The sequence below is a fragment of the Thunnus albacares genome, chromosome 9, assembly GCF_914725855.1.
Source record: "Thunnus albacares chromosome 9, fThuAlb1.1, whole genome shotgun sequence".
Classification (NCBI taxonomy): domain Eukaryota; kingdom Metazoa; phylum Chordata; class Actinopteri; order Scombriformes; family Scombridae; genus Thunnus; species Thunnus albacares.
Window position 1 is genome coordinate 15,291,547 of NC_058114.1, and position 24,852 is coordinate 15,316,398.

The following is a 24,852-nucleotide window of genomic DNA, read 5'->3' on the forward strand; positions in this document are numbered from 1 at the left end:
ACACGCAACAACACAAACACACAGAAAGAAGTTGATCAGTTCAAAACAGAAAGAAACAAGATTTCACAAGCCAGAGTTCAACACCAAAATGAAGGCCACTGACAGTAAGCATGTCTGTCATGGAATCAATGTGGAAAGTTTTGTTTCAGTTTAGAGCACTTCTTTTGTATCCAGGCTTGAATTACAGCTATATGGGGGGGGGGTACCACGTCACAAATATAAAACGATGGAAACAAGGATATGAACGTTTTTATCAGCCTATAGCTGCTTAAATGGAATATTTCTACTCTGCAAGCTCCTTTAGCATGCAATCAATCATATGGATCATTTGCATTCTGCCCATTATTCAAAGTTAAATTTAAAAAGTGATAAACTTTAGAATTTTGATTTTGAAATTTCCTGTGTTCATGTTGTGTATATTTACTTTTCTAACAAGCCTTCCACATTGATGTGTATTAATGCAATGCCGGCATCCCATCATCTGTTATCAGAAAACTGTGGGATTACTACATTAATAAGACCAATTGACCAATATCTGTGACATGAGGCCCTGAGGGCAGTTTTCTCTGCAAGTATTTATAGGACTGGCTCCCATCAGCAGTCCCCCGCTTGACATTTTTCATGCTTGTATCATCTTAATCATCTTGCCTCGAGGCCTTGTGTTGTGTTATTCTATCAGTGAGATGTAAAGGAGAGAGAGGGAGAAAAGAGAGGCACTCTCACTCACAGTGCCAGGCCTGGTGAAGTCAGTGCTCTGCACCACGCTCTGCCTCATCTGGCTGCTGAACAGGCGAACACACACAGACTGCAGGTACTCAGGGGAAATCTGCAAAAAAAACACAGCAGGCTTCTTGAGCTTTGTACTGTGTGTGAGTAAGGGGAGGGAGGGCTGTGTTGCCACAATAACTATGTCACTAGTGGCATAGTGCACATGAAAATGTGTGCATATTAAAAATAAGCAAAATATGGTATTTTATGTTACGTTTTTGCATATACAAATGTCAGTCAAATTAAAGCCTTTATGTCTGTCTACTGTTTGTGTGTGTGCACCACTCATTAGCGTCAGTGTGTGTGTGTGTGTGTGTGTGTGTCTCTCTCTCTCTGTGTCTGCCTTGTTCTTGTCTCTGTGTAGCCTGTAGCTGTAGTGTTAAAATGTGTTTGTTTGCTCTACAGTCAACCTGGCCTACCATTTTTCCGCTGACAGTGGCCTCCAATGAGTCAACCAGTTCAGCGGTGATTCCAATAAGGTTGTGGTAGTCGGCTTGCATCTTGTTGAACTTCCGCATGTAGCTGGTGATGCGGCGGTCCGACTCAACCAGTTGGAGCTGTAACTGCTGCATTGCCTCTGTGTCCGTCATGCAAACATGCACAGAAAAAGGTTGCACAAAACAAACACGAACGAATAAACTGCATTCATATCACCAGTAACGCTTATGTGGCTGTAACAGTCATAACATATCAAATGTTTCTTTTTGAGAATTGAAATAAAAAAATGAAAAGATGGATGTTTTTTTATTAACCTTTTACAAAGATTTTACACACTACGTCTGCAAGTCACTATGCAAGATATGAATTCTATCCTTAAATAAATATTAACCTTTATTAACCTCTATCTGAAACCAACTGCAGCACTAACAGAGCTCCAGCACAAATATTTGGCAAAGCTTCTCACTATCCCTTCTGTCCTTTCAAATCATTGTGGGCTGTCAATTACACACAAAAAAGTCAAACTTTTTCACCAGAAAAATAAGTAACGAATTAACATATGAATATGACATTACTGTATGCTATTTTGTGCTGTGGAGTAGTTCAACAACAATCTGAATTTGTTGTATAATTTAAACAGCACTATTTGATCTTCTGTCTTCTTTAATGTAATTAGATAGTCTGTAGCTGGTGTCTGTATCTTCCATATGACAGATATCATATGCCAGATGGACAGACACACTCCCAAAAGTAGATTACTTGACAGGGACATTTACCTTTAGTACTTCTTCCACCCTCCTTCTGCATGATGTCTGTTAAAGAATACACACTTGCACTCAATTGAGCACCAATCAAACATTTCTATTGTATTTGTTTCCTTATCCTATGCTCCCACCCAGAGTAACATTCAAATCAAAGGGTATATAAAGATGTAATGTCTTGCTTGAGTTTGACAGAGCACAAGACAAACACATGGTATATTTTACATCCTGTTTCAAGCAGGCATTATCGTCACAGACATTTGTTTAGGATTGACTTAATCTACCTCATCTCTTTCCTTGTATGACCAGATACCAGTGTTGATATAGAATTAATACGAGTTTGTTTTAAAGGGAGGGACATATTAGTTTCCAAAATTCCTGTGGACCAACCCCTTTGCATGGGCAAACACAGCTGTCATTCAGTGTGTTTACATACACTTGAGTAACTGTTACAATCATCTTTCTCCAACAAGATAATTATTTAAGCGTAAACATTTGTTTTCATGTGTGAGTATGTCTCGTCAGCTGCCAAACATTCTGCCTGTCAAACTGTTTGCACAGTGAAAAATTATAGAGGCTCGATAACCTCTCTCCTTTATGTTTTACCAATGTACACACAAGACAGATTTTCTTTGGTCAGCCCTAACCCTAACCCGCTGGATTTCCAGTAAAGGCAACAATTCTTGTTATCCTTCACTTGCCCTTCTGCTCTGAAGGGGTAAGGGTGAGTTAGTGTTACTTTAGGTCCTGCCATGCTCAAACCTAGCCATTTATAAATGCAAATCAGACAAGAGTTGTTTGCAGGATATGAAACAACCAGATCTGGGCAATAGTGTGACTGTTAATGAATTCTTTAGTCACCAAAAGAAAGGCTTCTTATTTGAGATTTAAATGTTGTTAGGACTCACTAGGGGACCACATGTTTCAAGACTCCAAGAAAGCTGAGCCCTGGGGGTTCACACCCAAAGTATGAAGCTCCACCTATGGATCCAGGTTATCAAAACTAGAGATTCCCCTCTTATCTTTCTCTTTTTCTCCTCCAGCTGTGGCTGGAGCAACTCCTTGCTCTTGTTCACCTCCAGCTGCTGAAGGAGCAGCTCTCAGCTCCTCTTTCTCCTCACAGCTCTCTGCTCTCTTGTGTGGCCTGCTCACAGCAGACAAACACAGAACTCTTTCTTTACGGCAGAAAACGCCAGAGCCTGCCTAAGACTCAGAAAAGTTTTCTAGTGCCAGCAGCTACCACACAAGTCTGCTGGCTGGTTTAACAAGTACAGGAGCCACAAAACAGAGTTAGCTTGCCACTAACTCTACACAAAGGACTGGACCTGGGCCCTCTGACCTGCACGACTGGCACACCAGACTTACACAGCAAATCCTGCATCCTTTCAGCTTTGGAGCCAAACTCTTCTCAGCCTGTCTCTTCCATGGATTCACCAGCTGAGAAGCAGAACACCACAAAGCATCTCTTTCTTCAGGGACTGGTACCAACTGGGCATAGCCTAGCAACATGGTGAAGCATAGCACGGCTAAGCAAGGATGTTTAACTTACTGTACATGTATTGATTTGGCTAAGGTTATTCACTGAACTATCGTTGTGATGTCCGTGTTGTTCATAGTCAGATTATTGCATAGCCACACCGCTAGGTTAGCTAGGTTAAGGTTAGCATGCGTAACACATGTTACACCCAGTGACTAGGCCTTGCAACTAACCTCTTCCTAACCTGGCACCTTGATCCTACATGAATTGGTCTTGAACAGAGAACCACACAGTTAAGAGGTTTAAAACCTAGTTTTGCAAACTTTGGTTCAAGCAGCACATGTGGTTCAAGACACCACATGGTCTGGCCTTTTATCTCAATAGTAAATTGTCGGCATGCCATGTACTCAGCCACCAGGTGACTACAGCCATCTTGCCATCGTGTTCCTTCCACCCACCCATATACACACACACACACACACACACACACACACACACACACACACACACACACACACACACACAGACGTATATAGGTACACTTAGCTAGATTAGTGTTGTGTGTTTTGCTCTTTTACCTTTTTGTTAAATAAATGCTTTTGGATTTACCTGTTGTCTGTTTTAATGTTGCACAAGAATGAGTTTTGCCAACCTCTGCTCTGCAAAGAACTCCAAAATTCTTCAACCTTAACTAGTTTTTGATATGGTAATTTTGTTTATAGTTATTAAGTTAACTGTTAATCAAAGTTCCAAATTGATAGATTAGTATACTTTGAGACTGAATTGGCTATCTTTTTCCCTGACTCCAGGGTGGTGCCCCGTTATTATTAATTTTATTAATTTTAATAATTAACAATTATCTTTGATAATCATAAATTATTGCTGATAGCCAAACTGGTAGTCAACAATGTGCACCTCTGCCAGATGAGGTAGCCTAATGGAAAACTACTCTGGATTTGGCCTTACTATTTTATAGCCAATTTCTAGAGACCTTTGTCTTCTCGTCTGCACCCGACTTTTGCTTAAAGTCCTGAAGTTCTGTAAGCCACCACAGTAAGCGTTGTCAGATGCTGTATTAGAGAGCTGACCACTGGCAATTTTGTAGACTTAACACTACCAATAACCCAGTTCAATGGCAATGTAAGAAACTTAACTGAGCACTTGGTAGATATTATATAGAGTTGTTTTTTTCCAACTGTACAATTATATAGTTACGGTGGTTGGCAGTTGGGTCTAATTTGAAATTCAGAACATTTTAGATTTGCATAACTGATATTCATACACGCCATAGAACAACAAAGGCAGACAGCAAAAAAATATTAAGTCACCCATCTGTACACTGAAGGTTTATACAAAAAATACACAGACCTTTTAAGACGTATTTCATTTGTTGTTGCTTGATTAAACACCTTTGTTAACTGAAAGTCCCAATTTGTCCTGTTCAAAAGCAGGCCAGTGTCAGCAGCTGAGACAGAAATATGAACTAGTTAACCTTTCACAAAGTTCTCTGCAATGACATGTGAGTCTGCCACAATAAAGGATACATATAAATTCAGCAGCCTTGGGCTGTTGGACGGCTTCAGTGTCACAGACAGAAACTGCTCAAGCTTATCCTTCAACTGTGGAATCCAGGAATCCTTAATAAACATAACGTAGGTTAGAAGAAAATATGGTTATGTTCATTCAGGAGGTGGCACTGGGTCATAATGTTACATATGTAATAACTAGTTGGCAATTACCAACTAGGTAATGTTCTATTAGCTGAGCACCTGGAAAAGATCTTTGAAGGAGGGGTGGACAGTGGGGTTGGGAACAAAAGGCAAGGCATAGTAAGGCAGAAACTCTGTGGTCTGGCTCAGTGCTGCTCCCTGAGTCTCCAGGTACTGTTTGAAGTGGGAAATCCTCTCCTCAAACTCTGCCTGGTCCTGGAAACAGATTAAGGGATCTACTGTTAATTGGTTTATTTAAAGTCCTTTGGCAAAATTTCAAAAGACTCATTACATCATTTAAAGCACTTCTTCTGTTGCATACACACATTCTCTTCAATATATTTTCTCTTGAGCTGCTACCACCACAGAAAACAGGAAGAAGAAACCATTTTATATAACATCTCTATAAATGCATGAATTTAAACTTTAATGACCTGCTCAGTGAAAATTGCACCACGGAGGTTATAAATTATATAATTAGTGTTTGAGTAGTACAACAATAATATCATAGATTGTCCACTGTGTTAAGAGAGCATGCTTGACCTGTAGCACAGCCTACTGGACAGTTTGAAAAACAACACATAATTATAATCAACTACAGGGTTGCACAGCATAATGGGATTTTGTTTGAATGCTATTGTTAAATGAATATTTAAACAAAACAAACAAACAAACAAACAAACAAACAAAAACTTGGATCCACATACGTGTCTACCAGGATGCCCTTTCAGTGGGTAGATGGTGAAGTGGATGTGAAGGTGGAACTCCAGGCTCTGGGCCTCAGCGTCAGTGTCTTTTATTTCAGAGGGAATATTCTCTGTCCACAGTTCAAAGAACACCTTGTTGTCTCCATCATCAAAAGCGCTAAGGAGGTCTTTCTGTGTGGATAGACAGAATAAAAGAGAAGTGAGTAATTAGGAAAAAACAAGAATTATGCAAAGATGTCATTTACCACCACCAACAAGAACAATTTTAAGACTTTTAAAAAGACCAGCCAATGCTTACAGATAGGATCAATAAAAAAGAAACTACAAGAATGGCTTTAGAAAAATATGTTTTAAAACACATGAGTTTGCAAAGTCTTAACTCTATCTTCTTCAAAATCTGAGCTGCTTAGGGACTATACCATATAGAAAACTGTTGAGTTACATAATATAAAGATGTATTATTATTATTATTATTATTATTATAATTATTATTATTAACTGCATGTTAATAATAAGCCATGTCTCGGAGTAAGTCCTTCCCACTTTTCTCCAACCTTGTCAAATCCTGCTCTTCACAACTAGCATCCTACAAAAATAATCAGCCAACCTGGTGGAACAACTGCTTATAAGAATGTTATCACTTACCTGAATGGCACAAGTCTTTGAGTCTCTTAGAGTACTTCCTTGAGGCTTTGAGACGAGCTTGCCTTTGCTTTTGCACTCCTTGTCGAAACTGCGAACAGTCTCTTCAAATTCCTCAAACTTAAGGTACTACCAAAGACCCAAAACAAACACAAATGCTGTCAGTTACAGCTTAATCAGTGCAGAACAAAGCTGCATTTCAAGTATCATTTTGTTGATGTCCTTTATCATTATAAAACCATTGAAATTAAACAAGCTGGACAAACCCTTCTTTTATGTGAATCCAATATCATGGTTTTATATATGGTTTGGCATATTGGAGAGGACATGGGCAGCTTGTTTAATATGATGGACTTGTTATGATGCTCACACTGGTCTGGATACTGAACAATGCATTCTCAAAATGTTTACCTCCTTGATCATTCCAAGAAGATTGGCTTCAGTAGCCAAGATGTCCCCCATCTTGGCTGACTCCCTGGAACTCATGTGAGTGCCCAAGACTTTCTAAAACACCTAAAAACAGCAAAGACTTCTGCTCCCATTAAATAACTTTAGTAATCCCGGCATGTATTCTGCAGAGCCTGCAAAGACATGACACACAGTAACTTACATGTTAATTCTACAAGTGAACATTAACAGGAGAAACCCAAAGAATATTACAGAACGCCTTTGTTTTTCTCAGGTGCAGCATTTTTTTGAGTACTTGTGTTTTAGAGACCAAAATTCAGGTAATACTGCGATACAAATGTTTTGATATAACGTAATAGTAATGTTCTTAACTAAAAAACACAGACATCTCACTTTTTACTGGCATTTAAAGCTGTACTAGTGCCCACAGAATTGTGGACACACGTTAATTTTTGAGATATGTTTAGTCAGTTTTTTCTGCTTTTTTAATTTTAAAATACATAACGTTAGTCTTCAACAGTAAAGTTTAACATCGACGTTACCGAAAATGTGGCAAACTAATAGCTAGGCAAGCTAGTTAGTTAGCATTATCTGACGTTTAGAGAGGACATCAACATCATTCTCACCTTATTCGCACATCGTGCAGTTGGTGAATATACGATTATAACGCTTTAAATGTGTTTATCCGCAACTGAAACGTATACAATCCATATTCAGCAGGGCTTGTGGGATTCACCTACAATGATATTAGCCACCTAGCCATTAGCTAGCAACGGTACACAGATGGGACGCTAAAACACCTAGCAACCAATGCCTGGGGAATGCAGGCTGGAAAGTAGAAACAAATGTCGTAAATAACGATACGCTTTGTGAAAGCATCCCGTTTGTTAACTATTTATTTCTTGTCTCCATACAAATTAGTAAGAGACTGTTTAAGATATATATATATATAAAATGTGGAAAATGTGCTTTATTTACTTTAGTTTTGAACACTACAGTGACGACAGCTAGATAGTTATACGATAAGGTTAATTTTTTTCATAATTTTTTTTGTATTCGTGTTTTTCAGTCATATTTAATAATAATATTTCGCCCACCTATTTCAAAATCAACAAACGAAGCAGCAACGAGGATTTTTACCCAACCGGAAGTAGTTTACGTGTCAAAGGTCGAGCACATTGTTCCTGCGCGGTTCAGTCTGTTTCATATAGTAATGAATGAAGTTTTTACTTAAATAGGAACTGTTGTTACACACGTTGGCACAGAGAGAAACAGAGTGACTGCGACGTTAGTTTCTGCGCAATATAATATAATATAACGTAACCACTTCATCTTATTTGAGGTAAGCATCGGGAATTTGGTGCACAACATGCTAAAGCTAACAGCTAGCCTCAATAGGAGACACTTGAAGTTTATTTATGACAAGAACTTAAAACTGTTTGGCGAGTTCAGACTTCTGCCTGTCGTTGCAGTAACGTTGATGAAAAGTTTTCTCGTAACACATGGATGTTAGATTTGAAATACGTTTGCTATAGTTGCTCTCTATGTTGCAAATGGGCTCGATTGAATGAGATTTAGCTGCTCATCAGTGGGAGATAGTGTTTTGAAGTAGCATTTAGTTCATCATAGGAAGCATAATAAACTTATCTACACACTGGCAATATTTTAACATTCAAATAAGGATCCTAACAGATGTGTCACATATAGTTTCATTATTATCTGACATTTCTTAGACCAATAGATGAATTGATTAATCGACAAAATGAACGGCAGACTAATCAATAATGAAGATAGGAGTTAGTTTCAGTCCTTGTCTTTTCTCATTCTACCTGGCATCAGAAAAGCATCATAACATTGCTTGTAACATCATATTTTTCCCATCAAAAGATTAAATATGAGCACCTGTTGATAAAATCAGAGCTTCCCAAGTATGTCAGTTGTCTTTATTTAAACTTTTTTTATTTTTTAAAAAGACTGCCTAATTGATGCCCTTTTTCTCTTGTCATTTCCATGTTCCTAAGCTGAGTGAAAGATGGCTGGAATTCTGTTTGAAGATATCTTTGATGTAAAAGACATCGATCCAGATGGCAAGAAGTTTGACAGAGGTGTGTGAAATGTCTTTATCAAGCAAGGTCAAACTAGGTGGGGAATCAAAACTAGCCTCCAGCCAAATGCTTGTATATTGTCATAGTGATTTTGTCTACTACTGTAGTGGCCAGCTCTGCAGGTAATCAGCCATCAGGCTCCTTACTATTCTATAAACCATCTAAGTATTGGAGTTATGAAAATTATCATGTGACTTTGGAGTCCATTAGCTAATTCATTAATGGAATTAGTCAATAAATTAGACAATAAATTCAAATGATCTACATATTTGTTTGTTACTAATTTTAATTATTTTGTTTTGAATTATGTGCAAGGGATTTTACTGTATCTGCTTAAAATGGTAGCATTTATCAGCTTATTTCTGTTATAATCATGTATCATCTTCCATTTAATAGTGCAAATAACTTAATCCAAACTCTGCTTTTACTGCTTATTCACCACAGTGTCTCGTCTACATTGTGAAAGTGAGTCTTTCAAGATGGACCTCATCTTAGATGTGAACATTCAGATCTATCCTGTGGATCTCGGTAAGGAAGCAATCTTTTTGTCCTTGTGTTTATTTATTTCAAGATAAAGGTTGGAAGTCATTTAATGATTGTTTTTGGCTAACAGTCATGATTTCCAGCTTGCACACAGTATGGCCAGAACAAATCAGTTATTTTTCTATATGTAATCGGAGTAAATTTGCATTACTTGACAAGTGTTCACAAAACTGTTTGGGTACACTCACTTGCACCCTCACTGTTTGACTTCTGTTTACAAATTGGTTCATGTAAGTGAGCAGCGTGAAGCTAAATGTAATACAAAAAATATTCTGACTTCTATATGTGCAACTTTTACATAAAGGCACAAAGCAACACACCTCAACAAATCATCACTAACTCAAAGTGTGTCTTCAAGGCACAATATAAACCCAGTGTGTACTCATGTGCCCATCTTATTTAGGCGACAAGTTCAGACTGGTCATTGCCAGCACGTTATATGAAGATGGAACACCAGATGACGGGGAGTACAATCCTCAGGATGACAGGCCGTCCAGGTACAACGTTTGCTCTTCTGCTTATTGAGTCATGTACTTTTACTATCAAATGCTTCTAGTCCACATTTTTATTAACAGAATATCCCAGTGCCATTATTCTATACATTATTAGAGGGACTTTCCCTTGTGGTATGGAGTATTTTATTGTTGGTTTGGATTTGTGCTCTCATTACACTTTGTTCCATTTTTTTCAGAGCGGACCAATTTGACTATGTGATGTACGGGAAGGTTTACAAGATTGAGGGTGATGAGACTTCAACAGAAGCAGCCACACGCCTGTAAGTGATGTTACTTTTTTTATTTAGGCCGTATTCAGACCAAATCAAGCGGTGCGGCATTCAGCTGCAGGGTCGAGCGGAGGTGTGGGGGGGTTGTGGGCGTGTTTATTTGTGCTCTAGAACATAACCGCTGTGAAACAATCAGAAAATAACATTTTATTGATCTGATTCACTGGCTTTCTCGCTACCAGTGCTCCCTCTCTTCATTAACTTTCTAGCTCGCTCGACCACAGCTGCGCTCTCTCTCTCGCTCTCTTTTTCTCTCGTCTTTTTTAAAATGAGTGGAGAAGCTGATAGCAAAGTCTAACTTTACTGTCAACGTTATCATGTGAAGAGAAATGTCCTCCCCTCATCCTAGTAATGTCTTTGTGCTCCCTCATGGCAGAGTTTACAACGCACTCTGTCACTTTTAGTCACTCAGCCTCAGCTTATATATATGTATGTTAAAATGCGTTAATAAATTTGCCAAATAAACCATTTGCATAATAACAAGTAGCATTGCAATAGTTATTAATACATTATTAGTGCAGTAGTTGTCACAGTAATATACTGAAATTGCCAAAGAAACATAAATTCATTTAAAGTTTGTACAATGTTTTTACATTTTCAGCATTTTAATAGTATCAATGTAAAAATGTTCACATTTGCAGCCTCCATTTTCATATAATAAATCCAATAATGTAATTGTTATTATGTTACCCGAATAAAACACTATAGGTAGTTTGTAAGTGAATTATTGTTAGTGCTCTATTATTATATGTTGTATATTACAATAACAGAAAGTCATTCATTTTTCCAACAAAAGTCTCTGTGTGAAGTTTCTCTCTTTTTAGCTTTAATCCAGTTGTATGAATGTTTTCCCCCTTCTTTCAGCTCTGCCTATGTGTCTTATGGTGGCCTCCTCATGAGGCTGCAGGGAGATGCCAACAACCTTCACGGCTTTGAGGTGGACTCCAGGGTTTACCTCCTCATGAAGAAACTGGCCTTCTAAAACCCAACTCTGCTCGCCCAATTACCTCGGTTCTTCCACTGCCACAGTCAACCTTAAGGTCTTACTGAACTGCATACTGAAAACATCAATATTCTCACGTCTGGAGTACATGACCATTTCTAAGAACTACTCACAGACAGAATACATGGAGGTTGTAGAAAACATATTTTAATTTTTATTTTCATAGCACAAATTGTTTCCTCCAAGGAGATGGACAATAGACTGAAGACTGTGACACTTAAGAACCGTTGCAACCTCCATCTACTGGCAAACTGTAAATAAAGATTTTTTTATACATTATTCTCTTATCTTGGATCATCCTTTTTTTTATCTTGACATGTTTTTTTTTCTTTTAGGTTGTCTTCCAACCATACAGCTCAACTGTTTAGCTGCTCTTTCAAGTATATTGAATTAGGTTTTATTTGTTCTGTAATCAACACTGGGGCTCCATTTGTAACACTGTTTTAATTTTAAGGACAGAAGACAAGCTGTAGGTCACTGGGCAGGTGTCTAAAACATTACATGGCCTTTGGAAAAAGCTATATACATTATACATATTAAATTTATATTTATTAATGACGTACTGATATGTTTTTTGCAGATATCCAACAACGCTACGCATTAAAAAATATTTATATATACTTCCTGCTTTGTACTCAGATGGATTTAGAAATGCTACAATTCTCAGGCCACAGCATTGGGAAATAAGATGTCAAGGCAGGATCAGTGCCATATTTCCTCGGTGTGCCCTTTGTGTCTTTGCCGTACAAAAGATGACAGGTAACAAGATAAGAGAGAATAAACGTTAAAAGAACAATTAACATGAATGACATGGCATAACATGAATTAACACTGTTAGCGTGAAGACTAGACATAGAAACAGTCTCTGAATCAGTCTCAGCTTAAGGTCCATTTACTAGTCTTTCCACAGGTTTCACTATATCTCAAGGTCTAACTAGAGCAGGAGGAGGAGGAGGAGCTAAAGGAGGAACAAGCTCTACTCATTTCCTTTATGTTTAATCTCTTGAAATGTATCTCGTGGATGGAGTTTGCTCAGTTGTTGCAGTGAGCACTGGGAAAAAGTATTTAAGAATCGGTCCAGCCAAATCAAGAAAAATATTTTTCCATATTTACTTTTGGTGTATCTCACCATACAGATATTTGTAGTAGATGATTTATTTTTGAGATACACTACTCTGAGATTTTTGCTATGACTCTTATACAGTAGAGATGAATGAAGTGTCATGCTCACAGCATTGTGAGAAATTACATTTAAAACAATGGAACAGTCGGCAACATCTCTTTCCAGAAACAGGGTTCCGGTTAACGGACTAATTACACTTAATTACACTTGGACTCTGAGAGAAGGGTTCTCCATCACCTTAAATCAAAAGTTCCAAAAGAGCTTGCAATTAAAAGCAGCTTTGAAGCCAATTTTCTGAGGCATTTATCTTTATGTGTGTAGTTCTCAGAGTTTTGTTAGTGCCATGAACAACATCAAAGTAACTGCTATACCTCATTCGGCCTTTAGCTTTTTCTTTTAATCATCTAAACCTGTTTTTCACTGTTTGTATGAACAGTCCAAATTAAACTGCCTGAGTATTTAATAAAACATTTAAAGTTGAAATGTTGACTGTGTGCTCTGGCAAGTATTTTAGAAAATTAAAATATTTTGCTCCCAGACGAGAGTTTATTACCCAGCATGCCACAGGCAACTGCTCTACATTTGCTTTGATGGCAGCAAACTAAAATGTGGACTCTGAGACAAAATTGAATTAAGGGTAAGGCTGAAAGAGGCAGCTTTTGTGTGGAATACAAGCTTCTCAATGTCAGTGGTAATGGATGTCACAGGATGGAGAGTAATACTGCCAATGACTCACACAGGCTCCTGATATATACATGGAAAGACCCTTAACCCTTAAACACATTTGAATGTTGGGATGTTGTAAAATGAGCTTTTTTTGGGGGGGGGGGGGGGGGGGGGGGGTTAAAGCTAAAAAGAGAGAAACTTCACACAATTCTAATTGTAACAATGTGGGTTTAGCGTGGACTACAGAGGTGACAAAGTGCGATCTGCACTCAAACTGAGGCCATATGACATGCTGCTAGTAGCCTGCTGGAGTAGGATTGTTTAATCTTGCATATTAGGCTTTTGAGTATTTGAGTAACAACCTTGTGCAGTTTAAAATAAGATTGTCAAAGGTCTTTTTGTTGAGATTTACATGTCCAATTACTACAGTTTAGGTTTACTTTCCAACACTACAGACCATTTTCCAAATAGTTTTTTATATTTTGCAGTTCAATCTCTGCCTTATAGTCATTTTTTTTGGTCAAAATTACATTATTTTTATAAGTGCATGCATCTGAACACAGAAACTGTGTGCATTCTGTCTGGATGGTGTCAGGATTCAGTGTTTGGGATTGGCCCAGAGTACACCAAAGTGCATGTTGCCCACCGGAAGTGATGTATGTCGGATTAAAGTGCGCAGGAGCATCCCGGGTCTGTTTGGTTGCGCAATCTTGCAGGTCGAGTCTGGTTACCTGCGAGTTTGCTACGCTTTACAGATCCACACTGTTGCCGTGCACCTTCACTGTTGACATACGCGGAACAATTCGCATTTCTACAGCATTTTAAGTATTTCTCACGCTGGTTGCAGACAGGCTTGGTAACATGTCTCTGCATTCAGCTCTAATTGGAAGCACTGCACTCGGGATTATGTCCACTGTGGTGTTTTGCAGAGAGACTAGAATGGAAACGTATCTTGAAGAATAATGAAGGTGACCAATCGAAGTATAGAAAGAACATTATAGCAGCAACACACGATGGATACTCGACGGAAAAAGAAGTTAACATTTTTCACCATTGGACTCATCTTTCTTCTAAGCGGTATAGAATATGGTGAGATCTGTTTGGTGGCTTTATTCATGTTGTGTCGCAGCACTGACACTGACAATCTGTGTTAGAATGGGACTCATTTTCATTAATGTAATTATGTTATATATTGTGTTGCAGCTAATCACTAATTGAGAAATTGCATATAGGGACAATGCTTATCAAATATTATTGTCACAACAGTTTTGGGGACATATTGTACTGGAACTTGGTGGTTTGTCAAGTTAATCAATGTTGGAGCTTCTTATTATCTTGCATTTCACAGTTTTACACAGTCCTTACATGAGCTTGTCTTGGACAGAATTGGCCAGAACTGTAAGCAGGATGTACTGTATATAATGATGTGAGGAGTGAGCCTTTAGCCTCATGCTTCTGAGGTACTCATTTAACTGTTCAAATGTATTTTTAGTTAATTTCATCTGCCTACATGCTTTAACTACATTATGTATTTGTTTTTTGACTAAAAAGTTAGCCCTGTGAAATTTGTGTATAACTGTAGAATAGAAACTCTTCCTTGGGTTGTTAAAACCCCAGAATACTCCAAAACAATATTGAGGATAGGAGCTTGTTCTCACCTGAACGAGGCTGTTGAGCAGTTAATATTAACTGAAACTTGGGTCATGTCAGGAAGTTGTTGAGGCCTTTCACACTAATGCAGCTTGATCCATGATTGCATCAATACCTTTAAGACACATTCACTGATGACATCTGTGTGTTGACTCAATTGTGTGGTAAGTTCAGTCTGTATTTTCATGAAAAGAATTTCTGTGGTTTTCCAGGCCTTAAATATATCAACACCTCTTTTACACCGTCAATAAGACTCAACTAAAGACTATGGTATTAGATTACATTACAGTGTGCAAGGGGATTCTGTTTTCTGTGACAAAGAAGCAAGATTCGATTTTACAACAAATAGTTTTGTCACTCCCACATACAGATGTCTTTGTCAGGGTCAAGAAACTATGGAATTTCGCAACAGACAAGACATATTTACTCTGGAATTTTCTGAGAGCACGCGTCATTGTGTCTTCTGACCCAGGAATTAGATTTGAATTGTATTGGGTCAGCACTATCCTTTGTCTATGTGAGGCATTGGTGGGGGAAACTACCACTGCAGCCAAAGTTGCAGGTCTCTCAGCATTACCAGCTTGAACACAAAGAAGGTTTGAAGTTATAAGTAAGGACTACAACATCCAGTTGTCGTCTTACATTGGTTGTAGATCTTCATTTGAAGCAAGTCTAACTTATTTAATCAAATCTTTCCAAAGACTATTAGAGACTTGTGGTTGTCAGGAAGCTCTAATGGTAGGTAAAATATGCATTTTCAGTTCACTCTGAGTTTATTTCTATCAAGGTAAATCTATGTATGTATGTGTGTAGCTCTGCCCAAACACAACATCTGATAAATGTCTCTGTAGGGCTCAGGGGAGTCACAGGGTTGCAATAAAGATTGCTCAGAAGCCATGGGGATGCAGCCTTGGTGATTCTGCTTACGCACAGGCAGCCCAGCAGAGCTACAGTATGGTTGATTTATTTCCAAAAGGTTACTGCTTACTTCCACAAAGGGCCAATGACACAGATGACTGAGCATAACGGGGTTAAATAGTGTACGTACCACAGATTTACAGTTGACAAGGTTTACATCATATGTGACATAATGTATTCCAGTTATAGCCCAAGACCCACAATGTTTTTTGAATCCAGCTTTATAGTATTAACATTAATATCTAATACTATTTATACACGTATAGCTTATACATATGAACGTTACCTGTTCCCCAGCAGATAAGGTGACAATAACTGCTATTAGCTAGACATGAAGTTACTAGCTATAATATTTAATGTATTTGATTAAAGTGTGTTGTTTTGTTTTGGGGCGTTTTTTTGCCTTGAATTTATTTTGGAAATTTGAAAATTAACTTCCAGAGTCAGATAGAAACTAATTCCCCTCGCTTCTTTCTCCCCAGCTGTGATATTGCCAACAATATGGAGGTACTTGCAGACTTTAAATGCAGCACCTTACTTCTTGGGTTTGGCTCTATCAGCATTCAGCCTGAGTGGTCTCCTCACGGGACCGCTGTTTGGTCACTGGTCTGACAGAACACGAACCACCAAGAAGATCATCTTGTTTGCCAACGTTTTTGAGATAGTTGGTGAGTCCACACTCCTCTTGCACTCATATATTTTTTATAGCCACTACTGTTGCCTAGGATTCAAGTTTAACCACTTGAACCCCAATCATATCATGTACTCAGCCTCTCATTTCAAAAGCACAAACTCCATATGTTGTTCTATTTGAGGTTCATTAATGTATGGGACCTCTACTTTATTTTCCCCCTTCTTTTAATTTTTTTCAGGTAATTTCATGTACTTCATGGGCTACTCCAAGTGGCTCTTACTGTCAAGCAGACTGGTGGCAGGTGAGTTTGTACAAAGTGACACTACGACTGATGATCGGTTGCCTGTAGAATACACCTGTTATACCGAACAGTATAGTCTGACAAGATCATTTTGTAAAATCACTCCAATCCAATAACTCTGCTCTGGTTGTCACTTGTTGTCTGCTGTTAAGTATTTAAACATAAAATGATGGATAATTATATTAGAATATATAAGTAACCCATTTCACATTATCAATAGCTAGAAAACACTGGGATACATTATTACCTTAAAGACCATATGTAACTCAATAGCATCCACAAATCCCCACATTTCAGCTCAGTGGCGATGTTTCCAAACTCATTTTGACCTGTTTTGATAACTTTAACTCTGGTCTCATGTATTTTAAGAAATATGATCATATGAAATAACCGATGATGATCTTCTCGAACCAGGACCCTGAGCTCTAAGTTTCACCCTCAATGTTTCATTGCTGTACTTTATTCATGAAATATGTGTTTTCCTCAGGCATCGGCACAGGCGCTGGCTCATCCATCTTTGGCTTCCTGACCAGAAGCACAGCCCCAGAAGATCGCGCCACTGTATTTGCCGCTGTCATGGCATGTCGACAGGCTGGCCTTCTGATTGGTCAGTCTGCTCCTCTGCTGTTTGATGACCATGATGATAAGAGGCTGCTAATCATTTGACTTTAATTATTATGAATCTTGGGATGGATTTGTTTTCTTTACACTTAAAATACCACTAGCTTACTTGGGATTTCCAGATTTGAGTGGACTGACAAAATAAATTGAGCAGATTAACATTGATGACCACATGTTTTATTTTTGCCTTTGGTGCAGGTCCAGCATTTAACATCTTCCTGAGGCTGTGTGATTTCCACCTTGGTCCTTTTGTGGTCAATAAATATACTGCACCAGGGGTAGGGAACAAAATATTTGTATAACAAGAAGATGTGTAAACTTTGTGACACATTTTTACACTCCTCTTCTTCCCCCACAGTTGTTCATGTGTCTGCTGTGGATTCTCCTTCAACTGGCTGTGGTCTTCATGTACTGGGACCTACCACCTCTGGAGAGAGGGAAGGCCAAGGAGAGTTCAACAAGCAAGAGCAAGGAGATGGAGAACAAGCAAGGACTTATGGAAGATGAGGAAGAGGGTGATGATGAGGGAAAGCCACTAATGGCGTCCCAGGAGCTGGCGGGTTCCTATGGCTCAGTGGTGACACCCAACCCAACCAGGAACCACACCTCTGCTGCCCCCCATGCGATACTGAATGATGTCTCGATGCCTTCTTCTCCCGTGCCACCAGAGTCCCACGAGCCCCCCAGCCACTTTAAGAATTTCAGCGTAACCCGAGGTAGGTGGTTGGGAGTAGTTGTGAAGCTTGTGGTTTTGATATCATATTTTGGGGTTAGTAAAAAGCTTGAAAATTTAAATCTAAGGTCTTAATAGTAATTGAAACAATTCACATTCATTTGTTAGAGGCTGGATTTCTTATTATCTAATGTGCATGTCCTTACTAACATTAATAATATATTAATCATATCTACTGAACATAACTGGACTTGATTCTCTTGTCTACTTCTTGCCCATTTTCCATTTTTCTGGCCCAGTTTCACGGTTTTTATCTGCTAAATACACCCGTTTTGTTAGCTTTGATTCTTCATTTCCCCTATTAAATTGGACATTGCCACTCAAGGCAGCACTGAGAGGAATACGCCTCAAATGTGGTTTTCTGAAATGTGCTTAATTTGTCTTTCTGTCATTTCTCTCTTTCGTTTGTCCCTGTGCTCTGACCTTGCTGTTGGTCTCCTACTCTTCCTTCTCTGTCCGCTCGCCTCTGACTTGCACTTTGTGTCTGTAGAGTTCCTGAGAGAAGAGGTGGTTGTGCTGCTGGCTGCTCAATTCATCACCCTCTTCAATCAGACAGCACTGGAGGTGCAGTAAATAGCACACAGACAGAAACACACATAAATATTGTGCAATTTTTTTTAAAGCTTATTTTTTTGGCACTTTCTGAATTTATTTGACAGTTGAAAGTGCAGAGGTATGACACAGGACTAGAGAGAGGGCTATGACATGCAACAAAGGTCTATTGACGTTGCAGTCATAACCAGTAGGCTATGGGGGAATCCAAATGTGATTTAATAAGACTTTCTTTAATAAGGTTCTCTTTGTATTTCTTTAGTATGGTTTCACTTTTTTAAAGAATCTATTGGCATACTTTTTTTTAATAATAATAATCTTTTTTTTGTATTTTTTTTTCTAAATATTGACTCATAGAAAGTCCTGAAACACATGAAACCACACTAGGAATGGAATTATCACACACCATTGGCAAACATTATTACACAATCACGCAAATGTGTGACTAAGATAAAAACGACCTGTTAAGTATAAATGCATTGTTCCAACATCTACTGTACACCATTCCCTCCTCAGACCATGGTGACTCCACTGACTCAGAAGTACTTCAACTATGGGGAGCTGGAAAACAGCGTTATGTATTGTCTCTGCGGTGTGGAGGTGATCGCTGGCTTCGTGTTTGTGCGCTGGCTGAGTCAGCGTGTTGCTGAGCGGGTGGTTCTGGCCATCGGCCTCATCATCTGCAACATCTCCTGTATCTGGTGCCTCATCTTCCTGGCTAACCCACTGGGTCAGTCTACACAGCACTTAAGAAAGTCCCCGCTTTTGTTATTGCACAAGCACACCCGTATCTTGACCTGTATGTATATATCATAAATATTAACTCTGTTGTGTTTTTCTGTTTTCTCCTCTGCTACACCTTTTCTGTAGGTGGTTTTCCATGGCAGCTGACAGAGTTCATCATTGGGGTGTTTTTGCAGGTTTTGGGGTTGCCATTTGTAGCTGTGGCCCAGGTTTCCCTCTTCTCCAAAGTCACTGCAGAGAGAACACAAGGTGAGAAACAGCACCATCTAGTGTCCAGTGTTAGTCACATGTACCTAACATGTCTTGTGTGTTGAGCTCTTATGTTTCTTCATGTCTTTCCGGTTTTACAGGTTTCAGTCAGGGAGTACGTCGCTCAGTTGGCGGTCTAGCTACCATCCTGGGCCCTCTGTGGGCTGGTGGCCTTACTGGGAACATGTATATCATGATGGGAGTAATGATGGCACTCCTGGCATTGCTAACAGTAAGCAAAAGGAAAAAACATGAGGAAGAGAAAAAGAAACAGGATCTGTGTCTATTTTCACCTTGTGTGACCATTTCCACAAATGTAAATTCAATGTATAGAGATTGTTTGCTTCTGACTCCATATTTGTGATGCATTGTATGAAAGTAATGTCAGTAATGTCACTGGCAGAGAGAATAATGATTAATTGCCACATCCTTTTTAATGCAACCTTCGTGCCATGTGCTAATATAAATAAAAATAGTAAGCATGTGCCAATGTGCACACTGACTGTGACTGATTAAAATTGGACTTCAAAATTTATGTAAATCATGTTTCTGTTCCAAAAATTTCAGTGAGAGTTTTTTAGCAGTGAGAATCTAATCAGAACTAATGAGAAACAAACAAGCCACACAAAAGGGTTTAAAGCTATGATCAGGAAATGCAAGTTGACATCTATAGCCAGCAGCTCCTCTTGCATTAGCGAACAAACAAGCAAAACAAAATGCTTGTAATGAAGCGTGGCAAACCACAGCCCAACAACTAAATGTTTCCACTATCATTGAGAAAGAGGAAAACAAAAACTTGTGTGTGCCTACTGAGAGAAGGACTCAGCATGCGCACTTCCAAATAGAGGTGAAGTGGCTCCAACTTGCAGTTCTTTGTTCCAAATTGTGTCCACTATGCTCATTTCTTTTTCTCATTATTCTCAATACGAAGGACATGCTGCAGTACATTGTTGACAGTTCTGAAGCAGGTTTTATTGTAGCATCAAACTTTAAAAGTTAAGACTTTGAGCCAGATCACTGCACTTCTGCATCTTTGGTTTTTAGGAGCTTTCAGGATTTACTCAGCAACTAAGTGAAGAAAAGTTTATGAGATTAAAGCTGCTGGAATGTATTTAAGAGAAAAAAGAGGTTGCCAAAGATCGACAATAGCATGTGATCTCATTCATTTAAAATGCATTTTATGGGTTTTTTTAAAATTAAGATTTCTTCTTGGATTGATATTGCCTTTCACGGACACATCACATCTTTTCTTCAGTTATCTTCAACCTTGAATCTAATCATAGAAAAAGAAAATAATTAACAAACAGAATTTAAAAGGAATGTACACGAGAATTACATTTTCTTTTAACATTGGTATAATATTGTTTAATACAGATGATGCTGGCTTTCTCATATGACCGGCTGGTTGAACCTGCTGCAGAGGAGGAAGAAGAAAGCCCAGAGAACTCCGGTTAATCCAGCTGGAGAAGTGGATATGAAAGGTAGCTATAAAAAAATAAACATAATGGACACAGACCTGAACTAGTAACATTCAAAATTTGAATTTTGTTTCACTCAATGATAAATTATATATTCATGTGTATTATTACGTTGTTTTTAATTTGAGTGTGGAAATGTTTTTTTGGCAGGTAATATTTAGTGTAATAGCTTTTGGAAGGTAGGCCAGAAAGTAAATATACTTATATTAGCAATATTTCTACTCATCCAATATTTTTTCTTCTCTTTTGCCAGAGTAAAGTGGGAGGTTCCTGTCCTGCGCCTCACAGACCCTCCACAGTCCCACTCCGTGCTTTGGGACCAACGTGCAGGGTGATAATACACACCAACAGCACACACCTCACGAGTGCTTCCCTAAAGCTTGGACTCGTCAGTTTTGTACACAGAGGCTGATGAAAGTACTGATTTGGTGTATTTGTATATTTCCCATGGAAATATGGAATCGTGCTGACACTGCATGTGTCCAAGCGTTGGATGAAAATTGTTTCCATCCATTTGTGTTTTGCACTAAGTACCAGCGAGGTGCATCACACATTCTGCGTGTGTTTCAGCACATGCAATATAACACTTATTGTTAAATTAACATGCCAAATGGTTTATTAAATGGTTTATTAAAGGTTTAGCTGACTTATGTCCTTGTGCTGTAGGACAATTGGCCTTGAAGAAATATGATTTCAGTCATATTCACATTTATATTCACATCCATTTTATTTACATCTGATATAACAAAGGTTCTCCCTGAACACAGCTAAACAATTGCAATAACTTTATTTTCATTGCAAATTGCATAAATTAATTTAAATGCTGAACTATATATTTTGTGAATTAATTCAGGGTGGCTGCTACCATTCAATCAGTGTGTTGAGTGTCTAAAAGAACTGCTAACTCTAAGAATTGAATTAATCTGGGTTTTAAGTGAGAGTTTTTCATCCTGTGGTGATAAAAATGCTGTTTCAAAGGTTTCACAGGGCTTATCCCAACCATACAAGCAATGCAATTCTCAGGGAAATGCTCAGTACCTGTAGTTTTTCATGTGAAAATGGTCCTAGGTTAGATGGTTAGATATTAAATTTCACAATATCACCTGAAAGTATAACTTAAAAAACTTTTTGATGAAAGTGGCTATTTAAACTTTTAAACTTCTGGGCGTAGAGGAGATTAAATAATAAAATGTGTCTTGCTTTGCTTTGCTTTGAAAAGAGCAGAGCGATTAAAAAAGAAAAAAAAAAATTCTGTTTGATGCTGGTGTAGTACATATTTTCAACACTGGTGGGCACTCTTAGTCTTTCTTCTGAAGTATATCATTGCCATTACTGAGCCTAATGTTTAGTATGTAATCTCAGTCATCCAGAAAACTCCATAAGGTCAAGTGCAGTGTTACAAAAATATTTAAAAAATCTGCTTTATTGGAAACTTTAGTGCTTTCAAAGTCTTGTAGGTGTTTTAGGTTCACAGTATGATAGAACATGCACATCAATCAGTCTCAGAACAGTTATTTCGAAAGGCTTTAACTTATGTCTTATATCTCTTGAAGAATCTGTTCAGGTTTTATTCTCACAAATCAAAATTATGTTGTGAACTGAGACTATTTATTTCCTATTTATTATGCATTTATTTATTAGATATTTTGTGGGCACCTAACATGTACATTAACTTTTTTTGTATTCCTTGTCTCTATACGGAAAAGATAAATCTTCCACTATGCTTCATTGACTTGTGTTTCATTATTCTCTCAGGAAACAGTGAGTGTGTGTTTGTGAACAGTTATTATGAGAGCTGAGCAATAACGTTGCTGTTACAATACTTATCACAAGTTTAATTTTCATGTATTTCTTTAATTGTAATTTTTTTTTAGCAGGTTACATGTTATCAACTCAAAGGCCAATACATTGAAACATTGTCACAAGGTTTTTGATACATTATCAGATTAAACCTAATGTAAATGACAGTATCACAGAGTGGTATGTGTGGAGGATAAATATGTTCCTATGGCACTTTTAATTAAAAAGAACATAAAAAAATAAAAATAAATCAATACATGTAAAACAATTTTATTATGTTTAAAAAATTGGATCATTAATATTTATGGTGTTTACTGTAATAAAAAAGCACAATTTTGAAAAGCATTTTTTTTAAATAGTGATTAAATATAAATTATATATATAATATAAATTATTACAAATAGTGATAAAAACATAAGAGACTTGTTTCAGTCCTTTTCAAAAACATTTCAGTTATGTGATTTATCTAATACAATACACATTCATCTAATATTTTTATTTTTTAAGTTCATCTACCTTATTTTTATCATATCATTTAAAAAATATTTTTAGTATATTTATTTATTTTTTGCGAGCACGGAATTAAACATTACATTAGTGCACTGTATCAGGGTTAATGGAGCTAATACATATCTGTGGTCTTCATTTACAAAAATGTTTATTTTCCCTGTTGATTTTTTCAGAAGATACTCATTATTTGTAATAATCTATCATTAGGAAAATATTACCGATAATATAATAGTCAGTATTAAATTATAATTTCACATGGTATGAAAAAAAGAGAAATAGAAACAACCACAGTCAGATTAACACGGTCAGTTCTTACAAAGCATTTACCCGCACTTAAAGCATATGTTGCTCAAAAGTTTCAAAGTCTCAAAATTTCCCCCAAACACGCCCTTAAATGTAGCACAATATTTGATGCACAATCGAGTAAAATAATTTTACCAGTGTAGATACATTGAAGTTATTTGATGTGGTTATAAAATAAATAAAATATATAAATTTAGAACTGTAAATAAAATCAAAATATATAAAATTGTCTAAAAAGTTAAGGTTCATTTTAGAAACTTTTTAAAAATAGCTTATTGGACATTACTTGAATCAACAACGTCCATCCTGGGTTCACTTCCCACTTCGTCACGTTTCAAGTGATTTAGGTCCAAAACTCTAAAATACTGTAAAAATATAAACATTTGTGGTTCAAAAGAGAAAATTAAAAAATAATTCTGATGAAAGAGTATACATAAATACTAAATCTATGAAAAGTTAAATGCATAAAAAATGTGAACAGGCAGTGTTAAAAAATATTTTTGACATTTATCCTTTGTTTTTCAGATTCCCCCCCCCCCCCCCCCCTTTATTATGATACAGTAACACAGAATCTGAATTATTCTGAATTAAATGTTAATTAGTCACATTTTTGCAATGCTATTTCAATAGCATGGCATACTGCATTTCCTTCTAAAAAAAAAAATAAAAATAAAACAAAACATTTTATTCAATATTTTGTTGCAGGTAAATTGATAATGAATCATATATAGAAAAAAATATTGTCAGCTAATAAGGAATTTAATTAAATAAATAGACAAGAGGCCTTCTGATTTTGCAGATATATTTTAGACTAAAGCATATTTTTACAAGTTACACAGAAACCAGCCCATTTCTGACATTGCAGTTCATAACATGTGTGTTGACCATTAAAGTGGATGAGGCCCCGCTTGGGGTCGCTGTCACTTTGCTGAGAAAACCAAGAATGAGGGCGAAGTTGAGGTGTTTTCTGCTCATGACGACACGTCGTCTGCCTGATGACATGGTGGCGAGGGGGTGTGGCTTCGTACGTGAACTCTAGTTGAACCCATTTTGCTGTTGGGTGGTGCAGGCTCGAAAATGTTATGACACAGGGCCAGTAACAGAGATATTTTGGGATTTTACTTTCCTTTTTTCTTAACTGGTCCCCCCACCCCCACTCCCAACACACACACACTCAAATCCCAAACACACTTGGCCTGCAGCAGCAGTCTGACCGAACAGTGAC

At 37.6% G+C, this 24,852-nt stretch overlaps 3 protein-coding genes across 9 annotated transcripts in view; 2 read left to right on the forward strand and 1 right to left on the reverse strand.

Moving 5' to 3' along the window:
• The window catches only part of LOC122988540 (lisH domain-containing protein ARMC9), a 32,333-nt gene extending 24,255 nt beyond the window's left edge, over positions 1–8,078 (reverse strand). The window contains exons 1-9 of one of the 5 annotated variants that reach the window (XM_044360904.1): positions 8,008–8,078; positions 6,914–7,083; positions 6,506–6,631; positions 5,861–6,031; positions 5,214–5,369; positions 4,989–5,081; positions 1,983–2,007; positions 1,188–1,345; positions 728–826 (exon numbers count right to left, since the gene is read on the reverse strand). In XM_044360904.1, coding sequence (XP_044216839.1) covers positions 728–826; positions 1,188–1,345; positions 1,983–2,007; positions 4,989–5,081; positions 5,214–5,369; positions 5,861–6,031; positions 6,506–6,631; positions 6,914–6,988 — 903 coding nt within the window. In that variant the 5' untranslated portion in view covers positions 6,989–7,083; positions 8,008–8,078. Of the gene's footprint in view, positions 1–727; positions 827–1,187; positions 1,346–1,982; positions 2,008–4,988; positions 5,082–5,213; positions 5,370–5,860; positions 6,032–6,505; positions 6,632–6,913; positions 7,084–7,536; positions 7,928–8,007 lie in introns of those variants that run through there. The other 4 variants (XM_044360903.1, XM_044360905.1, XM_044360906.1 and 1 more) reach the window with 4 other exon arrangements.
• Positions 8,050–11,624, forward strand: polr2h (RNA polymerase II, I and III subunit H). Of its 2 annotated transcripts, XM_044360912.1 has the most exons (7): positions 8,083–8,252; positions 8,798–8,838; positions 8,932–9,015; positions 9,460–9,543; positions 9,962–10,055; positions 10,250–10,333; positions 11,207–11,624. In XM_044360912.1, the coding sequence occupies exons 3-7, from the start codon at positions 8,943–8,945 to the stop codon at positions 11,322–11,324; spliced, it is 453 nt and encodes a 150-aa protein (XP_044216847.1). In that variant the 5' UTR covers positions 8,083–8,252; positions 8,798–8,838; positions 8,932–8,942; the 3' UTR covers positions 11,325–11,624. The 2 variants fall into 2 exon arrangements, with proteins under 2 accessions (XP_044216846.1, XP_044216847.1); XM_044360911.1 differs by lacking the exon at positions 8,798–8,838 and having other exon boundaries at positions 8,050–8,252.
• Positions 11,625–11,998: 374 nt separating this feature from the next.
• mfsd8l1 (major facilitator superfamily domain containing 8-like 1) lies at positions 11,999–22,742 on the forward strand. Of its 2 annotated transcripts, none has more exons than XM_044360910.1 (12): positions 11,999–12,104; positions 16,185–16,370; positions 16,575–16,637; positions 17,125–17,244; positions 17,457–17,536; positions 17,617–17,974; positions 18,482–18,555; positions 19,060–19,273; positions 19,414–19,536; positions 19,638–19,768; positions 20,911–21,017; positions 21,268–22,742. In XM_044360910.1, the coding sequence occupies exons 1-11, from the start codon at positions 12,098–12,100 to the stop codon at positions 20,989–20,991; spliced, it is 1,437 nt and encodes a 478-aa protein (XP_044216845.1). In that variant the 5' UTR covers positions 11,999–12,097; the 3' UTR covers positions 20,992–21,017; positions 21,268–22,742. The 2 variants fall into 2 exon arrangements, with proteins under 2 accessions (XP_044216845.1, XP_044216844.1); XM_044360909.1 differs by lacking the exon at positions 11,999–12,104 and adding an exon at positions 13,802–14,223.
• The last annotated feature ends 2,110 nt before the right edge of the window (positions 22,743–24,852 follow it).

What these genes read in the sequence shown, in the direction of transcription:
- polr2h (XM_044360911.1), top strand. Translation starts at nt 8,943, where the DNA reads ATGGCTGGAATTCTGTTTGAAGATATCTTTGATGTAAAAGACATCGAT. An exon ending in TGGCAAGAAGTTTGACAGAG is followed by an intron (nt 9,016 to 9,459) that starts GTGTGTGAAATG and finishes TATTCACCACAG; the next exon opens with TGTCTCGTCTACATTGTGAA. An exon ending in ACAGAAGCAGCCACACGCCT is followed by an intron (nt 10,334 to 11,206) that starts GTAAGTGATGTT and finishes CCCTTCTTTCAG; the next exon opens with CTCTGCCTATGTGTCTTATG.
- mfsd8l1 (XM_044360909.1), top strand. Translation starts at nt 14,148, where the DNA reads ATGGATACTCGACGGAAAAAGAAGTTAACATTTTTCACCATTGGACTC. An exon ending in ACAGGCTGGCCTTCTGATTG is followed by an intron (nt 17,245 to 17,456) that starts GTCAGTCTGCTC and finishes CCTTTGGTGCAG; the next exon opens with GTCCAGCATTTAACATCTTC. An exon ending in TCAATCAGACAGCACTGGAG is followed by an intron (nt 18,556 to 19,059) that starts GTGCAGTAAATA and finishes TTCCCTCCTCAG; the next exon opens with ACCATGGTGACTCCACTGAC.